At 43.3% G+C, this 21,627-nt stretch overlaps 1 protein-coding gene across 2 annotated transcripts in view; it reads left to right on the top strand.

Annotated features, from left to right (window-relative positions):
* Nucleotides 1-7,472: 7,472 nt before the first annotated feature.
* Nucleotides 7,473-21,627, top strand: part of NUDT4 (nudix hydrolase 4) — a 58,095-nt gene continuing 43,940 nt past the window's right edge. The window contains exon 1 of one of the 2 annotated variants that reach the window (XM_075011936.1): nt 7,473-7,800. In XM_075011936.1, the coding sequence (XP_074868037.1) occupies nt 7,702-7,800 (99 nt within the window). In that variant the 5' untranslated portion in view covers nt 7,473-7,701. The remainder of the gene's footprint in view (nt 7,801-21,627) is intronic. The other variant, XM_075011945.1, reaches the window with a different exon arrangement.

Genomic DNA, 21,627 nt, shown 5'->3' with positions numbered 1-21,627 from the left:
GTACTAGTGACTGTCGGCAGACGGGATGCTGGGCCAGATGGACCTTTGGTCTGACCCAGTAATGGCTGCTCTTATGTTCTTAAGTTGGGAAGGGTGAACTGCATTAAAATAAAACCCTAGCTAATGAATTTTTGTTCTTCCCTCAAGCTGAACCTTTTTTTAAGATTCTAAAAAATACAACTAAGGCTGTGTCCTGGCACAGAAAAAGAGAAAAAGGTTCTCCAATATGACTGTCCAGGAGCTGACTTTGCTATTCCTGCTCTCCACAATTTTCGATAAATTGTGTTGATGTGATTACAGGGCAACCTCTTTACTGGGATCTGATGCTGAATTAGGATATACTGTTTTCTGAGGCACATATAGCATACTCTAAAGAGGTTATTTGTGTCTGGACTAAAGTATTTCTTTAACAGTTTAACTGATGTCATACCAAAAAGGGTTATAATCATGAAGGAACAAATGGCAATTTAGAATGAAGACAGTTAAAAACAATGTGATCTAATTACCACAGATTAGACTGACTCACTGATTTGAGAACAAAGTTGGGCTTTCTCTGTTTTCATGATAAACGGAAAACAAATGACTAAACTACCTCCAACACAAATGTCTTATTTTTTATTAACTATAATAAACTACATTAATGCAAAATATATTTTTCTAGTATCCATTCCCACAACACAATTATTAAACCTTGTGGTTTCTTATCTGGGCAACAAATATAGGTCAAGAAATCAGAAAAGCTACATCTGTAAATTTTTGAACCGTTTGTTCAAACTCAAGGAAGAAAAAGTTTGCTCATAGTCACACCAAGGTAAACTTTACTTCACTCAATACTTTTGCTAAAACTAGTTGAAGATCTATTTTTGTTTGACTACCAAGGCTTTTGGAACCTTTGTCACATCAACATTACATATAACATTGTGTAAACTAGTTCTATATAAATATGAATTCGAGGTCACCTACTTTACTTTATAATCTTTATTGCTATTGTACAAGCTCCAAATAGAAATATATTTTTGAAAAAAAATAATTTTGAATCATTTATATTACAGTGAAATGTGACCTTTGACGTAATACCACAGCAGCTTTTTCAAATAATGTAATTATGCATTCCTAATGGACCACCATTTGAACACCAGGTATCATATTAATATGGTATATCAATCGATAATACGGAATCATTACAAAATTTATTTACGTGTGACAGATACTGTGTCTGCATGGTAATAAAATGCGTAATAATTATTTACTTTGTTTCTTTTTAAAATATTCCACGAGGGCTCCACATTATTGCTATTGATTTAAAATTCTAGTATTTATATAGCTGTGTAATTCTAAATAATATGTCCTTCTTACAATTACAACAGAAAATGGTCAAAATTTGTAACTTACTAAAAAATGTATTTTCAAAGATTACACAATCTATAATAATGTCAGATTTCCGTCTGTAATGGAAGTCACATCAGTCCAGACATACAAAACTAGACCATAGTATTGATTACCCTGAATATTCCAAAATTATGACTCAGGGTCCCCAAAATAGTTCAATTTTTAAAAAGGAATGTGTTCTTATTTCCATTCTGCTGCTGCTGCTGCTGCTATTTTTATTGTTGTTATATGCCTGGGTCACATTTTCAAGCTTTTTTTCCCACAAGCAGGAGGATTAAAAACTTTTAAATTAAAGCTTAACCACATACCCCTGGAAACTGAGGCTTCTGGGAAAACGCAAAAACTGAGATTAATGATAAAATCATAAGACTTGGCAACACTGAACAGAAGACTATTCTATTGCTACATTAAAAGGGGCATAGAATAGATGAGGTACTAGGTCCTTCCTTTTTCTAATTACTATGAATCCAAAGGTGACACCTGTGTGGGAGGGGGGGTGCAAGAGGTCACATACCCCCACATGCCAGGGGAGGGAGGGGCAAGGGCTAGCCAGCAGCCAGTGGTAGGGCTAGTGGGGGGGTTGTGCTACAGCAGGAATCCAGCCCCACCCCAGCACTTAGGTATTCCTAGGGCATATATTTTACAAAACATCCCATCTTGATTTTAAAATTGTCAGTGAAACCCAACATTAGCCATGCCAACAAATGCACTCCTCTGACAGTTGAGCTATGTGTCTAGGGGCTTTGCTGGCATAGGTATGTTGCTTAGGGGGCATGAATTTTTGTCATAGTCTTAACTGGCATAGCTATGGTAGAAAAACTTTGTAGGTGGACCCAACTCTTATTTACCACATACTTCCAATTCCCTGCATTGAATAAAGAATTAAGTACCTCACAGGAGTTTCTGAAGTTCTTTCACTATAGCAGAGCTGTCCAACACATGGCCTCTGGGCCAGAATCCAGCCCACAGAGCTTTTATATCCAGCCCGCAGAGCCAGCAGCAATGCCATTTTTAGAAGGCAGCTGGGCAGCACTGAGCTGCATGTGGCTCTTTAAGGAGCCATTTGGTGCTCCCGCCTCTGCCGTCTGACTCCTCCTCCTGCTCCTGTCCAGTGTAGCAGGGGCAGAAAGAAGCGGCAGAGGTAGGCATGCTGGAGCTGCATGTGGCTTTTGAAGCAATAAAATGCTCAGAGCTGTGGCATGTCCCTCCCCAGCGCTTGGAGAGAGAAGCAGTTGGCAGTGGCAATGGTGGTGGTGGCAGCAGCTCCAGTAAGTCACCAGCGTTGGATTATAGCATGGGAGGGCTGGCTCTGGAGGAGGCATGGGGAGGATGGGGTTACAGCAGGGGAACTGTGGGTGCCTGAGTCTGAAAGAGAGATGGGGGGGATTGGGTTAAAGCAGAGGCCTGGGGCTGCCTGGCTGTGGAGGAAGGGAAAGGGGACTAGGGATTCTGCATGTCTGAAAATTGTGGGTACTGGGGGTACTTACAATTTAAAAAAACCAGGTACTTTATAAAAATAGGTTGAGAAACACTGGAGTAGAACTCAGTTTAATTGGTTTGACAGCTAGCTGGAGGGATCTGGCCATTAAACCAAGTAAACTGAGTCCCGTTCTTTCAGCGTGGCAGGGTGCTGGGAGCTGCCCCTGCTGCGATGTTCCCGGTGGGGAGTAGGAAGCCTGGGAGGAGGTGCACAGCCATAGTGAAGAGGAGACAGCCCACCAAAGGAGTAGCAGCAGTGTGCAGAGTTAATCTTAGGTTTGGGGAGGGGTAGTTTGGGGCTGGAAGTGGGGTAGGCCTGGGGATGGGAGAGGAGTGGTTTGGGGCTGTGAGGGGTTTAAGCCTGGAGGCTGTGGGGTGTGATTTGGAGCTATTTTGTGTTCAGCCCCCAGAACATGTAAAAAATTGCTGTGTGGCAACCAATGAGAAAAGGTTGGACATCCCTGCACTATAGCATCCAAGTTCTCCATAAATATTAATGAATTTATCTTCACAAAGCCCCAGTAAGATGATTTGGTATTAACATTCTCCCATATCTTTATACAGTGGGAGAATGAAGGCACAGGGAGACTGAAGCCAAAATTGTCTGAAGGATGCACTAAACGTTAATGCACAGCTTGAGACTTCTAAGGCTCCGATTTTCTAGTGTACTTACCATTTTAATAGCACATTATGGGCTTGTCTACGCTTGCTCCCTCCTTCGAAGGGAGGATGGTGAGTAGGTTGTTGGGAGTTTACGAATGAAGTGCTGCGGTGCATATGCAGCACTTCATTAAGAAAATTCCCCCCTGCAGCAACTTCGAAGTGTTAAACTTCGAAGTGCTGCCTCGCTTCTAGCCACAGCTCACCCACCGGTACTTCGAAGTCTCTTTACTCCTCAGAATTTTAAAGAGCAAAGGGACTTCGAAGTTGCCCAGGGACTTCGAAGTATCAGCAGGTGAGCCACGGCTAGACGCAAGCCAGCACTTCGAAGTTTAACACTTAGAAGTTGCCACGGAGGGGAAATTTGCTTACTGAAGTGCTACATATGCAGTGCAGCACTTCATTAATAAACTCCCAACTACTCACCATTCTCCCTTTGAAGTAGGGAGGTAGTGTAGAGACAGCCTATATGTTCAAAATACAGCTTGACTTCAGGTGCAGTTGCGACTACTCAGCATTTCTACAAATCTGGCCTCAAGCATTTCTTGTCTGACACTCAGAAAATGAGGAACACACAGTTAGTGGCTAACTGAAAATTTTGGCTCAAATGGTTACCTCTAGTATTGCCATAGGAACAGTGTTGCATTCAGCGACTTTTGCAACAAATGATACAGGAGAACTATAACCAACAACCTTATTCACCACACAACCCTGATTCATACTCAAAGTACATCCATCCCGGGCAGAGAATGGGCAAAAATAGCACGCAATCATGTAATTAAATTCTGATTCATAGAGCATACAGCACAAGCAATCTTAATGCTGATATTTTCCAACTTTTGAGTGTTTGACTTTGCAATCAAAACAAAAAGCAGTCAAGTAGCACTTTAAAGACTAGCAAAATAGTTTATTAGGTGAGCTTTCGTGGAACAGACCCACTTCGAAAGCTCACCTAATAAACTATTTTGCTAGTCTTTAAAGTGCTACTTGACTACTTTTTGTTTTGATAGTGTATAGACTAGCACGGCTTACTCTCTGTGACTTTGCAATGTTATTTTATTGTATTTTATTTTTTAACTTTGGGAATACTTTCTTAACTTTCTTAGAAAACAAACTGACAAAGCAGAAACTAGATCCTGGGGAACCATATTAATCCCAAACTAAGGTCATCAGCAAGATTTGAAACTTCATATGCACAGCATGTATTTCTGCCGCTGGAGCTAACAGAGTAACTGATAGTAGTGATAGGCTGTTATCCTCCTCATGTCCCTGCCACTAAACAGTTGTTCTCAAACAGAGGTACATGTATCCAGCTACGTTAGGTTATGTTAGATGTAAAATGGCTGAAGTGGAAACAAGACTCAATATATCTATTTTAGAGTTTTCGTAATATCCAACCACCTTCCACATAAAACCAGTGATAATAAAATATTATATTATGTTATAATATATTATATTACCTGGACTTCATGCAGTTCGTATTTCTTTACCCTTTTGTGGGTAAAAACCTCTGTTTTGTGTAAGCTTTTGCTTATTTGCTCTTAGGGATTATGGAGTAGAAGGTGTCGTCACTACAGTGAGTGTAAAATTCTTATGGTGAGTTTTTCAACAATAGAAGTTTTGCCACATTTCCTGAAGACCATCAATCTAGCTTGCTTGATTTCTTCCGCAAATTCAGTCCACAACCAGATTGCCTTGATCAGTAGTGTTTAATTCCGATATGCTTCATCCAGGACTTTTTGATCTTCAACGGCCCAGGAGAATGCAGCTGTAAGGCCAAATCCTAGTAATAATGTAATGTAAATGTGTGGCAAAAGCCTTGGTTTCACAGATGTCTATGTAAAGAAAATCCTTTAGTCAGGCAGTGATAGACTTTCCTCAAACCAAGTGAATCTTGACTAAGTCATGGCAAAACAAATTCCAATCATGGCTATTTAGACATGATCCTTGGAGTAACAGCCTCACCCAGAAGTGGTAACAAATGAAACAAGTAGGGTGGCCATCTTCAGTCTGCTCCAAGTAAGGCTGAAGGAGTTTTTAAGATCTAACTGGGCTTTCTCCAGCATGTATAATGCTGGAAAAAAATTATCAAAACAAAAAGCAGTCAAGTAGCACTTTAAAAACTAGCAAAATAGTTTATTAGGTGAGCTTTCGTGGGACAGACCCACTTCTTCAGACCATATCCAGACCAGAACAGACTCAAAATTTAAGACACAGAGAACCAAAAACAGTAAGCAAGGAGGACAAATTGTTTGTAGTATGCATCTCTGGTTGTTATAGCTTGGGTGAGGGAGATCTAGAAGTCTGTGCTCAATCACACATTGTCTCCTGCAATCAGTGTGGGCTTCTCCTCCTCACTTTAATGGAACAGTTAAAGTTTTCCTTCCCACAGGAGCCCAAGGAAGCAAGGGGATGGTCCTGGCATGATACAGCTGCTTGTGCTATCATACCTTAATGTTCCTTCCCCTGCATCCTCCAGGTTGCAATGGCTTAAAATGCTGCAGCTGCACCACTTTAGTGCTTTACTCCTGGTTGATCTAGTGCAGGGGTTGGCAACTAAAGTAGTGAGAAGAGCCTTTTTTTTTTTTTTGAATTCAGAATAAAAAAGCTCAATAATTCAAGATCTGTGATGCATGTGAATAAGACTTTATTAGCAACACAATCAAAACACAGGTACCACATGTTATCCCACAGTGCACTGCACATATTAAAGGAAGAGTTATCCGACGTTTGGAGACCACATATCATTTGCTATTTAAATGACTTGTTCATTGTCGGGCTTTTAGACATTCACCATTTATTGAAAATAATCAGGAGGGCTTTTTTAAAAAAAAAAACTTTGCAATTATAGCATCTGGAGCCACAAAGAAGCCCTTAAAGAGCTATATACAGCTCCAGAGCTGCAGATTGCAGACCCCTGATCTAATGCTATTTACATCTGGAGCAGGCAAGTTTAACTGCATTGGCTGGGTATGGATTCTTCACACCTGTGAGCTACACTTATATACAGACTAGGCCTAACCTAAAAGAGCTATTCTTATTCCAGAATAAGTGTGTTCACCTGGGGGAGTTATAACAATGTAACTGCTAATATTTAATTGGAAAACCTTTCATAGGCAAGCCCTTTGTTGTATCAGTGCAAATCTTTAAGTGAACATTCTGATAAAGTGGGTCTGCCCCAGGAAAGCACACCTAATAAATTATTTTACTAGTCTTTAAAGTGCTACTTGACTGCTTTTTATTATGATAGTTTGCCAGATGTATCTTTTTAAGGACTGCTCTATGCTTAAAACTTTTGTCAGTATAGCTAAGAAAGCAGGAGTGTGATCAACCCAAGTCTGTTAGCAAAAGCCCTTGCACCCAGTTATATCGGCAAAAATAACTCCCCCCCCGGCCAAGCAGAGCTACTTACAATTGAGGAACGTGCACAAGAGTAAAACTACAGTTGGGGCTGCAGAAGGGGGGCGGGGGAAAGGGCAGTTGCCCCAGGAGGTGAGAACTCGGCGTTCCCTTGCCCTGGCTACTGCTACCTCAGCAGTGGCTGGAGCCCAGCGCCATTTAAATCATACCCTGCGGCCCCAGTGGTACTGAACGGCTGGAGGAGCTGACCCCTTCAGAGGGGCCAGAGGCGGCACCCCACAAGACCTCCCATCAGCCCTGGGTGTAGCTCGGAGCTGGGGCGGGGGGGGAGAGGGGGAGTGCCGCTGAACCAAGCTGCAAAGCCCGCGCGTGACACGCATCGCTCCAGGCCAAGGGGTGCAGCGCCTTCCGCAACAGCGCACACCGGGAACCAGACCAGGCTTAAGGGTGACTGAGCAGAAGATCCAGATCCACCAGCGCCTCGGGCCCCGCTCAGCCCTTCCAGCCTGCGCTGCGCTGCGCTACGCCCCTCCCACCGCCTCGCCGGCGCCCCACCCCCTGCCGCGCCTGCGCAGTGCGGAGGGGAGGTGGAGGCGCGCGGGGGGCCGTACGGGCGCCGGAATGTGCGTTACAGTTAAATAGTGGCCGCAGGGGCGGCCACCGCGGCGCTCAGGAGCCGGCGGACTGCATGGAGCGGCGCGGCTCTCTGGGCGGCGCCGGCGCTTGGTTGCTGTGAGAGTTGCGTCCCCGGCGGGAGCCAGCGCCGCTCGGCCGGTGGCGGGTGGGCGGGCGCGCCGGGGCCCCTCCGCCTCTATGATGAAGCTGAAGCCGAACCAGACGCGGACCTACGACCGGGAGGGCTTCAAGAAGCGGGCGGCGTGTCTGTGCTTCCGCAGCGAGCGCGAGGACGAGGTGAGCAGCGGCGGGGGCAGGGCCGGGAGCGGGGCACTGGCGGCGGCGGTGGGGAGGCCTGGGGCAAGCTCCCCGCGCCGCCGCCTCGCCCGTCCCCGCTGGGCCCTCGGAGCCTCGTGAGGGGGGCGCGGTCAGGCTCGGCCGGGAGGGGCGCCGCTACCTACCTCCGGGGCCGCGCCCGCCGCGTGGTTGGGTGCTGGTCGCTGTCCCTCCCTCCCTCCCTGGCTGGCTGGCCTGAGGCCCGCTCGGATCGCTGTGGGGCCGCGCTCGGCTCCCGCCAGACGGGCAGGGCGAGCGCGTAGAGCGGGCGGGGGGTGTCGGACGTCCCGGCTTTCGGGCGGTGACTGGCATAGAAGCGTCGCCGGCGCTGACGGAGCGCATGTGGCAAAGCTGCTTCTCCGCAGAGCCTGCGCGCGCGGCCCTGCCTGGCTTCCCCCGGCGGTAACGCGCGCGCAGGGCTCTGTGCGTGGGACAGCTGTCTCCGCCGAGCGCAGCGCAGCGAGAAACCCTTCGGCCGCTTCCTTGAGTGGGTTCCAACTTCTTGGGGAAGGTGAGCTCTGGGGCTGTCACCATCTTACAGTTCACTAGCCCGGCGTGCAGAGCGCCGGGCTGGCAGATAGGCGGCACTCGCTCTGATTGAGCCAGATTCGGTATGGCGGGCGAAAACGGCCTTTCTGACTCTATTGTCTTCTCCGTTCGTAGGATTTAGAATTAGCAATTGACTGTACAGCAGTCTTGTGCTGAAGTCAGCTTGCAGTAGTGCCTTAAATGCTCATCATCCTTCTCAGCCATGGGCTCAGCGCCCCTTGGTGTCTGATGCCTCTGTTGCTATTTCTTTCCATCCTTGAATGCTGACTTTCTGTTAATTGTTTACTGGTGGCTTGTACTGTCTACCAAACATTTGGTAAAGGGATTTGGAATTTAACTGGTGGTCGTGCATATATTTAAGGATGAGCCATACTTGGTGTGTGACATAGTGTTATGATGAATTTGGGATAAACTTAATTTTGATTGGTGAGTTTCCATATTTCTCTTGGGTGTTTACTTGTCACTGGGTGAAATTTTAGATTTTAGCACACAAATTTGAAGAACAAATCCTTTATGGTTTAAAATATTTTGTAAGCATTGATGTGCGTTCAATTTTAGAAGAAGGTTGAAATGGTAAATGTAGACATGAGTGGGGCCTTTTGTTGCTTCAAATACAGGGAACAAGGAAGTTCTGTATTCTTAGTCAAGGTCAGCTGCATTGGCAGTCGTTTTAAGAACTCTTTGATGGTTTGATTAGTAGACATTACTTAAGATTTGTATGTGTGAATACTAGAAACTCGCATTAATATTGGTTTTTAAATAAATAAAAGGGTCATGAAACTTGTGTACCAGAAATGTAAGACCTTCCCCTTATGCATAGGAAGCAAAGACCCACAGAAGTCTTTTTTTTATATTACGCTACCATGTTGCACAAGTGTCTTTCGTTCTTAGGTCATTGCACCTTAGTGTGAGACAGGAGAAGTCTGTTATCAAAGCACTTACCTTTGAGGTCTTCAGTAGCTGGAGGGACATTTACAGCTTCTGGATATTCCACCTAATTTCTCTTCTACCTTGTTCTTCAAAAGAATGCCCTTTAGGAGACTATGCCCTGGTCTGCATTACGGACTTTTGCCTTATCCGTGGACGGTAAGTGAGTGATGTAGTCATGCCAGTCAAACTCCCCATGTGGGTATTGCTTTCGCTTGTTGGTAGCATCTACACTGAGTGCTACTGTGGCATTGTAAATGTAAACAAGCCCATGGTCTCCGGCTATTACATCACCTTTTCTTTGGATCCCAGCAGCACCTCTGGTATTCTAGCACACCTCAGTGCTTCTGCATTTGCTTTTTCTCAAATTCGGATGCTTGTCTCAGTACTCAGAACTATTGGGTTTTTGCTGGTCTTGGTGCCCACATAACAGTTAGGTCCACTGTTCAATCTTTGTTGTCTCATTGACAGCTGGGTGTAGATTCTTTGGAATGAGAGTCCTAGATGCCTACACCTAATGGGTTGGAGCTTTCTTGTACCACATGCCCTTTACTTCATGTGTTGTATGAACAAGCAAGCAGATAAGACAACTTGGCAGTTTCAGACCTTGTCAAAGGCCAGGTCTATACCAAGCCAAAAAGTTGATCAAGATAAGCAATTCCAGCTACAACATTTGTGGAGCTGGAATTTGACATATTGTAGATTTGGGGGGGGGGTTGTTTTCCCTAGCCATCCACACACAACTTGACTCTAGAGTCGTGATAGTATGATTTAGTGTGTTTCCGCTAGGACCACTAAATCAAACCTTGGGAGATTGACTTATTAAGGGTCACTCTTCTGGTAAGTATAGACATACCCTTAGTATCAGAACATGGTCCAGGACTGAAAGACGACAACTTGTATTTTCTTGCATTTTATCTGCCTCTGAATCTTGTCATGTGGCTATTCAAGCAGTTCATCTCGAATAAAATTCTCTAAGTTTGGCAGTAGACAAACCTGCAATATCTGGAAGGGTAACTACTGAAAAATGGAGTAAATTGACTAGTCAGAATATCAAGACTCAATGCCGGCACTGCCAATGTAGCTGTAGACTTATCCTCAACCCAGTGGAATTGTTCTGCCACTGAAAGTGCACTATGCAATCATCAGCAAAGCAAGTCTTCAAAATGTAGCTCTGCCCATTTATTTGGGCCAGAAGTTGGTGGTACTTAGCTCTAGTTTGCTGGATAAGGAACCCTTCCATGTTGGTGTCTGAGACTAGTATTGTTGAGTCCTGTAGCTTTCTCACAGACTTAGCCCCAGCTCCAGTGGGCTTCCATATCAAGGTTTCCAGCCTTTCCCTTTCTGCCTTAATATAGAGAATGTGGGGGTGGTGCTTCTACTTTTGTGTATGCTTAGCATTCTGGCATGTCTGTATCTTGTTCTCTGTAAGGCTTTGTGACCAAGCCCAGAGTATTGGCTTGGATGCATTCCTTCTGTGTTTATCAAATCTTGATTTTTTTGTGCAAAGTCTGGCACTTCTGGTCCAGGGAACTTTGGCCTCCTTCTTAGTGTTTTGTTTATTCAGGGTTCTGGTGTAGCTGTTGTTGTTGTATCTGTGTTAGACTTTTGTAAGTTGGGTGACCATCAATCAGAGTTTAGCTGGGACTGTCCCTTCTTTAGCTCCCCAGAGAGTGTCCTGATAGCGCGCTTTTTTTTTTTTTTAAATGTCCTTTTATGTTGCAAAGCAGGGACCTGAATTTTAGAGACAGCTCCTTAAGCAGCAGGAGAGGCTGGGGGAGGCCACCAGGCTCTTTAAACAGATTGTTTAAATATGCTGTTGTCAGCAGCCTCTGGGACAATGTGGGGGTAGAGGGATGAAGGGGTCAGGCAGTTGTGTACTCCTTTCTTCACGCTGCCAGAGAAGGATGATGCTGTGTCTCAGATATCCCCACCCCCAAACACTGCTGGCAGGTAATAGGATTGGAGTAAGGAGGGCAGGGCCGCATAGTGGGAATGGGGGGCAGCTGCTGGGAGGTTGCACTGAGCTTGGTAGCCCACAGGCAGCAGCAAACAGGCAAGTCTCTGGAGTAAGGGGCAACTTGATCAAGGTCAGGGATTAGATGAGGGAACATGGATTTGGAGGAGTCCCTTGAAGGGTGGGGGCAGCACTCAGATGGGAGCAGAGAGGAGAAAGGGGACAAGGAAGGTGAATCCTGGAGTACAGCTGGATTATCTGGTGGTTGTGACCTTAGATTTTTGTGGGGCCCCTTAGGATCTGGGAGGACACAAATAATAGGGTCAAAATATGGGATGGGGGGGGGGCTCCAGGCTGGCATGGAAGGCTGGGGGGTGAGGGTGCTCTAGATAGGAGTGCATGCTTTGAGGTAGAGCCTGGGTTGAAGTGCTTGGGGTGCAGCTGAAGGGGGCTTCTGGCTGGGGCCTAGGGGTTGAGTGTGGGAGGAGGCTCAGCCTGGCCCACTGATGGATGAAGGACAAAGGGGGCAAGTGCCCAGGCCCCTAGGTAAATTGCTCAGGCAGGCATGGCAGGTGGAAAACCCTCTGTCTCCTTTGGGCCGGCAACTCCTGGTGCTGTTCTTCCTGCCTGTCTTTCTTCAAAGGTCAAAGCCACAGCCCCCAACCCATTGAGAAGAGATAGAAAAAGGTTAGGTGATGGGAGAGATAGGGTGGGGGATAATGAGTTTGGCTGCCCTGTTTTGCATAAGTGCTAATGGCTTAGAGGGGAAAATTTCTTTTGGAGTTTTGTAGCTATCTGAAAACCAATCAATATTTTTTTAAATATCCTGTGTTAATTTACCAGGAATCAATTAGTACAGTAAAAACCTCAAAGAACTTTGTCATAGATCCCGTTTTGACTTTTCAGTTAGAGTTGGATTTCCATGAAGTTTTAGCATTTTGTTTGGAAGGGGTACATTTAGGTTGTGTTCCCCAGGCAAGCACATGTAATCTGAATTTCTTGCCTGTCGGGAGCTGGGAAGCTGACCAGTGCTGCTTCTCTAGTCAGTTTCCTGGCTCCTTGGACTGGCAGGGAGCTGTGAACCAGGCAGCAGCATGGCTCCTGGCTCCCCTCTTTCCAGTGGTGGTAAGTTTCCTAGCTCCCACAAAGAGCTGCCAGGTGGCTCCTGGCTCCCCCAAGCAGAGGGGCACTTTATTGGCAACAAGTTAACTTAAGATGTGAGTCTGATGTCAAGCCCTGTTTGTGTTTTCCAACACTTAACAGTGAGTAGCCTAGGCTTCTCATGCCACTGACTAGTCAGCTCCAGTTTCTTGCATGGGTGTAGCCCGAGGACCAATTTTCATCACCCTAATATTCAGGTGCAGCTAAACTTGAGGAATCTGATGCTAAGCTCATGTCTGTTGCATGGTGAACTGCTTAAACATCAACACCCAGCTCAACCCTCTCCCTCCAGCTCTCCTCAAGAAATCCTGAAAAGTGACTTCTAGGTATGATTTCTCCCCCACCCCCCAAAACACTTTTTTAAAGTTAAAAGGGGTCCATGAATCTTAGAGGGTATGTCTACACTAACTACACTTAAGGTGGTCAGTGTCAACTGACTCTGTCTTGCCCTGAGGAGCTGTTTAATTGTGATGTAGTGCTGATGCCCTGTGAGCTAGCCGTGGGTGTTTAATTGGAGTGTAGACATACCTGTTTCTCCCCTGTCCCCTCCCTGCCTGGCAGCAACAAAAAGATTTGCTAATGTAAGTGCTAGTGTAGACATGGCCTTAGTTTAAATATTCAGAAATGCACTGGTTCTTTACATTCACATATGCCTTTCTCCCCAAACAACTCATCACATGACCCAATCATTATGTAACCTCAATAGGAAGTATGAAAAGCAGTAACCTAAAATTCTAAGTTTCAGTAGATGCTGTATGTGGTCCTCAGACCTCTTTTCTAGGCTCCTGGTATATGTTCACCACGGGTGCGTCTACACTTGCATTCCTCTTTTGAAAGAGGTAGGCAAATTGAAAATGCAAATGAAGTATAAATTTGCATATTTAACACATTTGCATATTCTAATTTCAAAAGAGCTTCTTTCAAAAGAAGAAAGCCAGTGTAGACATTGCTCTTTTGAAAGTAAACCCCATCTTCCCATTAAAGGGAAGGATTCTTTTGAAGATGTTTACATTCAAAAGAGCAGCATCTACACTGACTTTCTTCTTTTCAAATTAGAATATGCAAATTTATACCTCCTTTGAATTTTCAATTTGCCTCATTTGCATTCCTCTTTCCAAAGAGGTATGCAAGTGTAGATACACCCCACTTGTTTACTTGGTCAGGCATTTTGAGGGACACTGGGGGTGTACTTTCTTTTATAGCTTCCTCAGTTTCCTGTTTATTGAAATGCAGCTTGCCAGGTGCTGCAGTAAACAGGATTCAACCATATCTATATTGAGCATGCATTAACCTCTTTTTTTTTTTTTTTTGGTACTAGGAGACACTGAAGGTACACTTTTAAAATCTGCAAGCAGTTAGCTTGTAAATTTAAATGTTACGTATGATAGTCTATGCTGGCAAACGTCCAGTGTATAGAAAGATGCAGGGATTATCTTTCACTTAGTTTTATTGAACATCAGTACATTACATAGGTAATGATGTTACTTTTAAGCATCATAGAAGTTGAACCTCTCTGGTCTGGTCCCAAGAGTGCCAGACTAGTGTTAAATGAGAGAATTTTGCTAGACCATGGGGGTCAGTTGTTATCTAGCAGCATTACCAACACCTCCACTGCTTCTGGGCTCTTAGACATTTAAGGGTAAATCGGAGCTAAATAACAGCACAGAACATGGAGAGCCAGGACTGCTGGCTGTAAACAAACTTTGTGGGACTACAGGAAGCTTGGCCATATTCATAAGTAGTTATCCAGCTAATTAAAGTCATGCTGGATTACAGGTGTTGCTAGATGAGTGCTGGACTAGAGAGGTTCAACCTGTACTACCATTTGATTCGTTCACCTCCACAAAACAATTAGCATGTAGATATTGATCTCCTTTTGTATAGTAGCTCTTTGGTTCTTATTGATCTCTGTAGATTTTTTTTTTTTTATGGGGAGAGTTATAAAATAAACTGATCTCCCGCCTGATTTTGTCTGAGTTTCAAAACAATGTCTCCTTGTTAGTAGGATCACTTTCTCTTCTGTACAGGTCTGAGCTTTTTAAATGGCTAGTGTTGATGCTAAAAAAGCTGTCTGGCTCCTGTGCATTTGAGAGATCAGTTCTCATGTTGCATCCCTGTGGACAACAGTCACTTAAGCAAGCTACTGTCTGCACTGAAGGGGAAGAAGGTATAGTTTTAACACATTAGCTGATTGAATTAGTGTTACCTCTGCTAACTGTTTAGAAATGCAAAAGTCTTCTGTACCCTAAGATTGTCACATTTTATCTAATACATACTAAAATGTGTTCTTTTACTTAGAAAGCATGGCCACATGCCCTGTCTTGATAAGGGAAGGATGTTTTTAAAAATTAGCTAATATGTTAAGATGTCATGCTGTGTTTGTTGCATCCCTGTTGGTCTCAGGATGTTGTCAAGACAAGGTCCAATCAAAGATACTTCCTCACCTACATTGTCTCGGTCATGTTAATTTAAAAAAGCTGTCAATATTTTAGCTGCTTTTTAAAAAAAGCACCATTTTCTCCAGTAAATAAATTCTAAACGATTGCTTGAAATGTGCTGTAGGGACTATGTAGTACTTAAATCTGTGAGGACAGAACTTTTGACTGGAACATATTCATTTTTCCTTAACTGTCAGTAGAACTTGTTCACGGGCATATTGCAAAGTTTTTATTTCAGTGATGTTTTGTGCTGGCTTCACAGGGTATGATCTTGGCCAAATTTGAGCATTAGAGAACACTAAAAAAACCAACTTAAGCTTAAGTTTTTTGGTTTTTGTAGTATGCAAAAGCATTGGAGTCATTCTCTGAATTTTAGTATTAATCAAATACCTAGACGCAAAATCTTTTCCATAAGGATGTAGTGTGCTCTGCTAGGTATCTTAATACCAAGATAGGCCAATGATATTTAATTGGTCCTCTGTAAAGCAGTGAAGTTGTTTTACCAATAGCTGAATAATTCTCAAAGCTGTGGAACTTCTGCAGATGAGCTAGTGACCTGCTGAGATCATCAGACCACTCTTTCCCCCACCAACTACAAGCATTGCTAAGCAGAGCACTACAAGAAAAATGGCTCTTGCATGGAGTGCAAATTCACTGTGATATTGCATAATTGGGAATCTTGGCTGGCACTCCCGAATCATCAGTTAAGGAAAGGGCAACTTCCCAGTTTGAGATCTCCACCAAAATTAGGCTAACCTTCCATATTTTGTTTCCAGACAGGGGTTGGGTGCAGGAGTGTGCACAAAGGGGGGTGGGGGGAAAAGGAATGTGTAGCCAGAAAAACTTCAGAGGCCTTTCTAGTCTTCATACAATACAAAGCAACTGCTCTTGTTTAGAGGTCACTTTTCAGTGCAGCAGCTGCATGTTGATTACTTCACACTACAGTATTTAATCTTTCTTTAATGGTGTCTCAATGACTATACCTGCCTTTTAAATTATAAGTTGAAAGGTTGCTTAACAGCATAAATGTAGCTAATGAAATTAGAAACAAATTTTTTTGTAAAAAGTGACCTTTTTAGCCCACTAAAATACTGGTTCCCAGCTGACTAGCAATCCTACCCAAAGCTAGATTTTGTTTCTAATGGTGGTGCACAAAAATACTTCCGCATGAGTATGGAAAGCCCACACATAGATGGGAAGGGCTAGAAAGAAAATTGTTTAGCACTACCTGTTCGAGTTAAGTGAGACATCTTTTAGCATTTCGCGTTAAATAACATCAGCCGAGAAGACGGCTTTGCTGAATTCATAATCTTGTTAGTAAAACAGAAAGGCAGTCAGCCACTCTGTGGCACTTTAAATGGAACTGAAAAAACAGTCCCATCAACTAATAGGTAAACTTAAATATATTTGTTATTGCTGTAGAAGGCTTTTCTGGAACATGGAGTGGACCAGTGCTAACAGATTGTGCTTGTAAGTTTTTATGAGGTAGCATTTCACATGGTCTTAGAGTAGTGGTTCTTGGCCTTTCCAGACTATAGGAGTAGCCTTTCAGGAAGCTGACTTGTCTTGCATGCTCCTAGTTTCACTTCACTTAAAGTACTTGCTAACAAAATCAGACATAACACAGGTGTCAAAGTACACTATTATGGAAATTGCTTTTTCTCATTTTCTCAGTATGAAATTCTAGCTTTCAGTGACTTAGCTAGTGCTTTTATATGGCTTGTTTGTAAAACTAGGCAAATATGTGGATGAGTTTATGTATCCACTGAGAGGCCTCTGTGTATGTGGTGGTGAACTGTCTTAGGGCTTGGTTACAAGTGAACATTTACTGACATAACTAAACTGCTATAATTAACTCCCCATATGGACAATTCATAAAGAATGAGTGCTTTTTTCCCAATTTAGTTTGTTACAAAGATCAAAAAGGCATTTTGGAGTAAGTATGTTGACATGACATTAAACTGAACTTGAGCAGTATAGTATGTCAATAAAATTCCCCATGCAGGTAATTCTTGAGGCATCAATACATGTGAAATACTACTTAGATGCATAGCCTAGCACTAAGGTCCTCAGAGTCTTCAGGGGAAGTTTTGCTTTTAAAGTTTTTGTTGCAGTATTCCTTACACAGCCTTCTGGAGCCAAGCTAAAATGGCAATATTGTGGGAGAAGAGCACCCACGCTGAGATCAGTTACAGAAGAGAAACTACTTTAGAATTACAGAAACTAGGCAAAACAAAAAGCAGTCGAGTAGCACTTTAAAGACTAGTAAAATAGTTTATTAGGTGAGCTTTCATGGGACAGACCCACTTCTTCAGACCAGAACACTGCTTCTTAAAGACAAATGAAGGAAATATCTAATAGTGTTAACTTGTGAAGCAGGCTTAACAGAACCCTTCTGTCCAAAAATCCATACAAATCACATCTTGATATAATATACCCTTTGAATAAGATCTCACTAGAAGCTGTAACATCTCCTACATGGTATGCAATCAAGAACACAAGTATTTTTCTGTGGTTGTGTCATGGGATGTATGTGCATTATAGGCACACTATAAGTGACACCTACCTAAGGTTTCACTGTACTTTCCCTTATAAACTGTAACCACCCAGGCTGCAATTTTCCATGATAATCTTGGATTCATTAAAAAGTGCTAAAGTGTCTTCTGTTTCTTTGAGAATGAAATTAGGGAAAAGTGTTTAGTCCATATCAAACAAAACTTAGCTGTGGAGCAGAACCTTGGAATTAGGTGTCGGGGTAGCTTTGGTCTGAAGGGCATGACTGCAAATTTTAGCTGTTCTGAGTACCTGTAAAATCTAGCTTGGTAACAACAGTGTTCCACATTCTGTTGGCGTTGAGCAGAGTTAAGCATTTGCCCAGTCAGATATTGTCAAATGGTAAAATATTTTACAGCTCTAATTTATTAGAATAGCTTTTTTAAAAAGTTTCTCAAGCTAAGTCTACTGGAGTCTCGGGCCTAGTTACAAAAATGTTGAGTTGAACTTATTTAAATTGGATTGCACAATGAAGTCTTTGTGGTGTGTGTTTTTTTTTTTTTTAAAACAAACACCCTTATTCTAAAGTTTTCACAAGTTACAAAAGATGCTATGAATTTAATATCATGCAAGTAGAAGATGTTTTAAAAATGCAGTATGGTAATCCCTCAATGTGCAATTTCAAGTTGAACTTAACTTGTATTAATGTGAGTTAAAAACAATTCAAAATCCCACTCCCACCCTAGCTCAACTGCACATGCATGCGCACACATGCACACCAACGGCCCCCAAGCCCCAGGACTTACCTTTCAAAAGGAGCTCTGGATGCTCCTGCTGCTTCCCCAGCTGCAGAATGTGCATTCTGCTGCGGGGGGCGGGGGAAGCTGCCATCCCAACTTACACAGAATTCAAGTTACATGAGGGTGTGCAGGAATGCAACCTTCACATAACTTAAGGTACTACTGTAATAAGCCAGCCCATAAAATTTTCAAGCAGCTTAATCACTGTGAATCTGTCTTTATTGGGTGAAAGATGTTTAATGACAGCACTTTCTTCTCCCTGCTTCACTGAGTGAATTTTTGGATGCTTGTCTAGTCAGTTTAGATTGAAGCTCTTCAGGGCAGGGGTCATGTCGTCTTTTGTTTAATGTGCTTTGTGAATGGCCAAGTACAGTAGAACCTCGGTTACAAACCATGGGAATGGAGGCTTTTTTGTAACTCTGGAATGTTCATGACTGAGGAAGATATAACAATAACATTCTTTCAATAGTGTATAGTTGAATATTGATTGTAGTACAGCCTAGAAACTGCTATGAAATAAAATGCAACTTTCTCTTTGTGTAGTAGTTTGCATTTAATGTAGTACTGTACTGCAGTGGTTCATGACCTTTTCAGTAACACAACACACTTCAGTAAGGCAAACAATTCCATGGCATGCCCATTTTTTCAGCTGAATAGATTGCTCAGAAATATCACGTTTCCTTATTTTCTATGGTTTTGGCCTCAGAAGTTTGCAACATAATAGTGCATACAACAAACTAAATAAGGATCAAATGAAATATTGAGTAATTGACTAAGGCTGAAATGTTTGACTTGTGGGGTGGGTGGTAGGTCCAGAGAGCAGGGTTCCCTTCCTGCCAGACTGTTGGAGCTGTGATGGGATATTTAAACTGCATCCCTGCTTCAATAAGCTCCCTCTCTCCCTCCCATTTTGTGATAGGAGGGAGGGAGAGCAGGCTCCCTGACAGTCCATTTGGGACAGGAAGCAGTATTTCAGCTGTGTCCTAACTTGAGCAGGCTCCTGGGGGGTTGGTCAGTTTCATGGCTGGGGAAATTGACCTTTCACAACAGGCTTATACAGTTCTCCAAGTACCACTAGTGTGCTATGGCACACTGGTTGAAAACCACTGTTGTATTGTATTTGCTTTTCTGCCTCTACTGCTACCTGATCGCGTACTTGGTTCCAAATTAAGCATGTGGTGACTGGTGAGTTCGTAACTATAGTGTTACTGAGGTTCTACTGTGCATTGTCCTCAGGAGCCTATAAGGATACATTGTTGTAGAAGATTCTAGCCAGTCGAGATTCTCAATTTATCAGTTACTTCATGCAGGACATCAGCATGTATTAGTGACATGATCAAGACATTGAAGTACACATTCAGCCTCTGAAATCTGGGACACTCTGATCCAGCAGCATCTATAGTCCAGAAGAACCACAAATATTGCCAGTCCAGAGAGCCTGGTGGCCAGGAGCTGGTGCCTGCTGTGAGTCCCACTGCATTACTAGGCTGTTGCAAGCTTGGGTGGACCATGACTGGCAAGGGCTAAGAACCTAATAAGGAGATGTGGCAAGGGCCAGTATGACACCGGGCTGTCCAGGAGCTGCAGCTGGAGGCTGGGAGCCAGGGAGTTGCAGCAACCCAGGAACAGGATCTGCTCCAGAGCCAGGAAGCCAGCAGTATGCTGGATATATGCAGTACAGGTTGCTCCTCCCCTGGTCTGGAACCACTCAAGTCCTGAGGGCACTGGATCAGGGAGGTTCAACCTGTAGGTTTGCTAGCAGATGGCATCAAGTGTAATCATAAAGGTAGGCTATTGCATGCATTAAGGTATTCTTGGAGGAATATTTAGTGATATTTGACCATGGTCAGATTGACCAGTTTGCCTAAGACTGAGCAAGAGTTTCCCTCTCAGCACCTGTGCTGTCCAAACTGCATATGCCATTCTGGTAAAACGACTGAGTATTGTTCAGTCTGGAGCTGCAGGCACTAAGCAGGACTTAATCTGCAGCTGCCCTTCCTAGCTGTTGTGGGTCACTGTGGCATTAGCCACTGGAACTGAAAGGAGACTTCTCTCCTGTCTTTCAACAGCCTTCCCAGGTAGTTAGTGTCAGCTAGTTGAGGAAAGATGTGGCTAAAAGCAGGGGTGGTGGTGCAATGGGACAAGAGCTGCCCAGGAAAAGAGAGGTGTGGGTGAGGATACAGACAGGTTTCCAGATAGGGCATTCCCCCTCAAACCTGGAACTGAATCAACCATTCTTGAGTCTAAATACACTTGCTGACTAGCAAAGAGCAATGAAACCGATCTGGCAAGTGTTTTTGTGCCCTTCTAGTAGCTAGACCACATAGAAAATTGCAACCTGCTACCAATTACTCCATTAGCTCAAGTGGGACCTTTAGACTCACACTTGAGTCCTGTACCAAGTCTGCTGATTCCACCATTTGGAGATAATAGGTTTCTACAAGTTAGAATTCTTGTGTTTTTAAACCTTTTAAAAACTATATCCAAGGAACTTAAGGGTAAGGTTCCCAAGTCAACCACTCAAATTAAGATATGCCAGAACTGAATTGCAAGAATATGTGCAAGACCATCTTAACTTTGGCATTTTTTTAACTTAGACTAGCTCTTTGCAGCCTTAACACTAAGTAGATTTTTGAGTTGTTATATAGCTTTATTATAATAAACATGAGTTGTTAGATCTTAAGCATTTTATTAAAGCAAGAGATAAAAAGAAACCTGTAAAAATGTTTCCATTAGTTACTAAAATCTAGTCCAAAATTTTTAGTTGTATTTTGAGTTTGTTCCTGGAGTTTATATTCTGGAAGTCCCAAGATGCCACATGTCCTGCCAGTTGGTATACACCTGCAACTTTCAGTTAGCCCACAGCTAGGCTAGACATATTCTAATTGCTTCTTATAACCAGGAGAGAGCTATCAGTTTCTCTTCCTTCTTGAATGTAGGGTACAACTATATCTGCTTTAGACCAGGGGTAAAAACTTGCTCAATAAGACTTATTGAGAGATGAGCTTTTTTTGCCTCCCTACTTAAGTTGAGCAGCAGCCACACTGGCTTTCTTAGCTTCTGTGGCAGGTGGAAGAGATCAGCTTCTAGGAGAAGGTATAGCTAGCTAACCTATTAAAGTCACCTTAATTTCACATGAGAGAATTCCCAAAGAAAAGGGGACTGGGCATCTATGGCAAATCCTCTCTGGGCTTATGGGAAAGGAGGAAAATGGGCTTCTGCTGTTAAGGATTCCAAATAAGTGATAGGATAGTAAGAAATCCAATTCCTTGCTGTGCAATCTGAGAGCCGTCCTTCATAGACGAGAGATTCCTTAAGCTATCACTTTCATATAAATGTTCGGAATCTAGTGAGACTTTTTCTTGTAGAATTCAAGGAACAGTAACAGACCTTGAGTAAAAGTTCCATTGTTTCACTCAGAGTAATTGTAAAGATTGTTCTTTGAATAGCCCTTAGTTAATGT

The sequence above is a fragment of the Carettochelys insculpta genome, chromosome 1 (assembly GCF_033958435.1).
Source record: "Carettochelys insculpta isolate YL-2023 chromosome 1, ASM3395843v1, whole genome shotgun sequence".
NCBI classification, from domain to species: domain Eukaryota; kingdom Metazoa; phylum Chordata; order Testudines; family Carettochelyidae; genus Carettochelys; species Carettochelys insculpta.
This window is presented reverse-complemented; position numbering and strand designations above follow the sequence as displayed.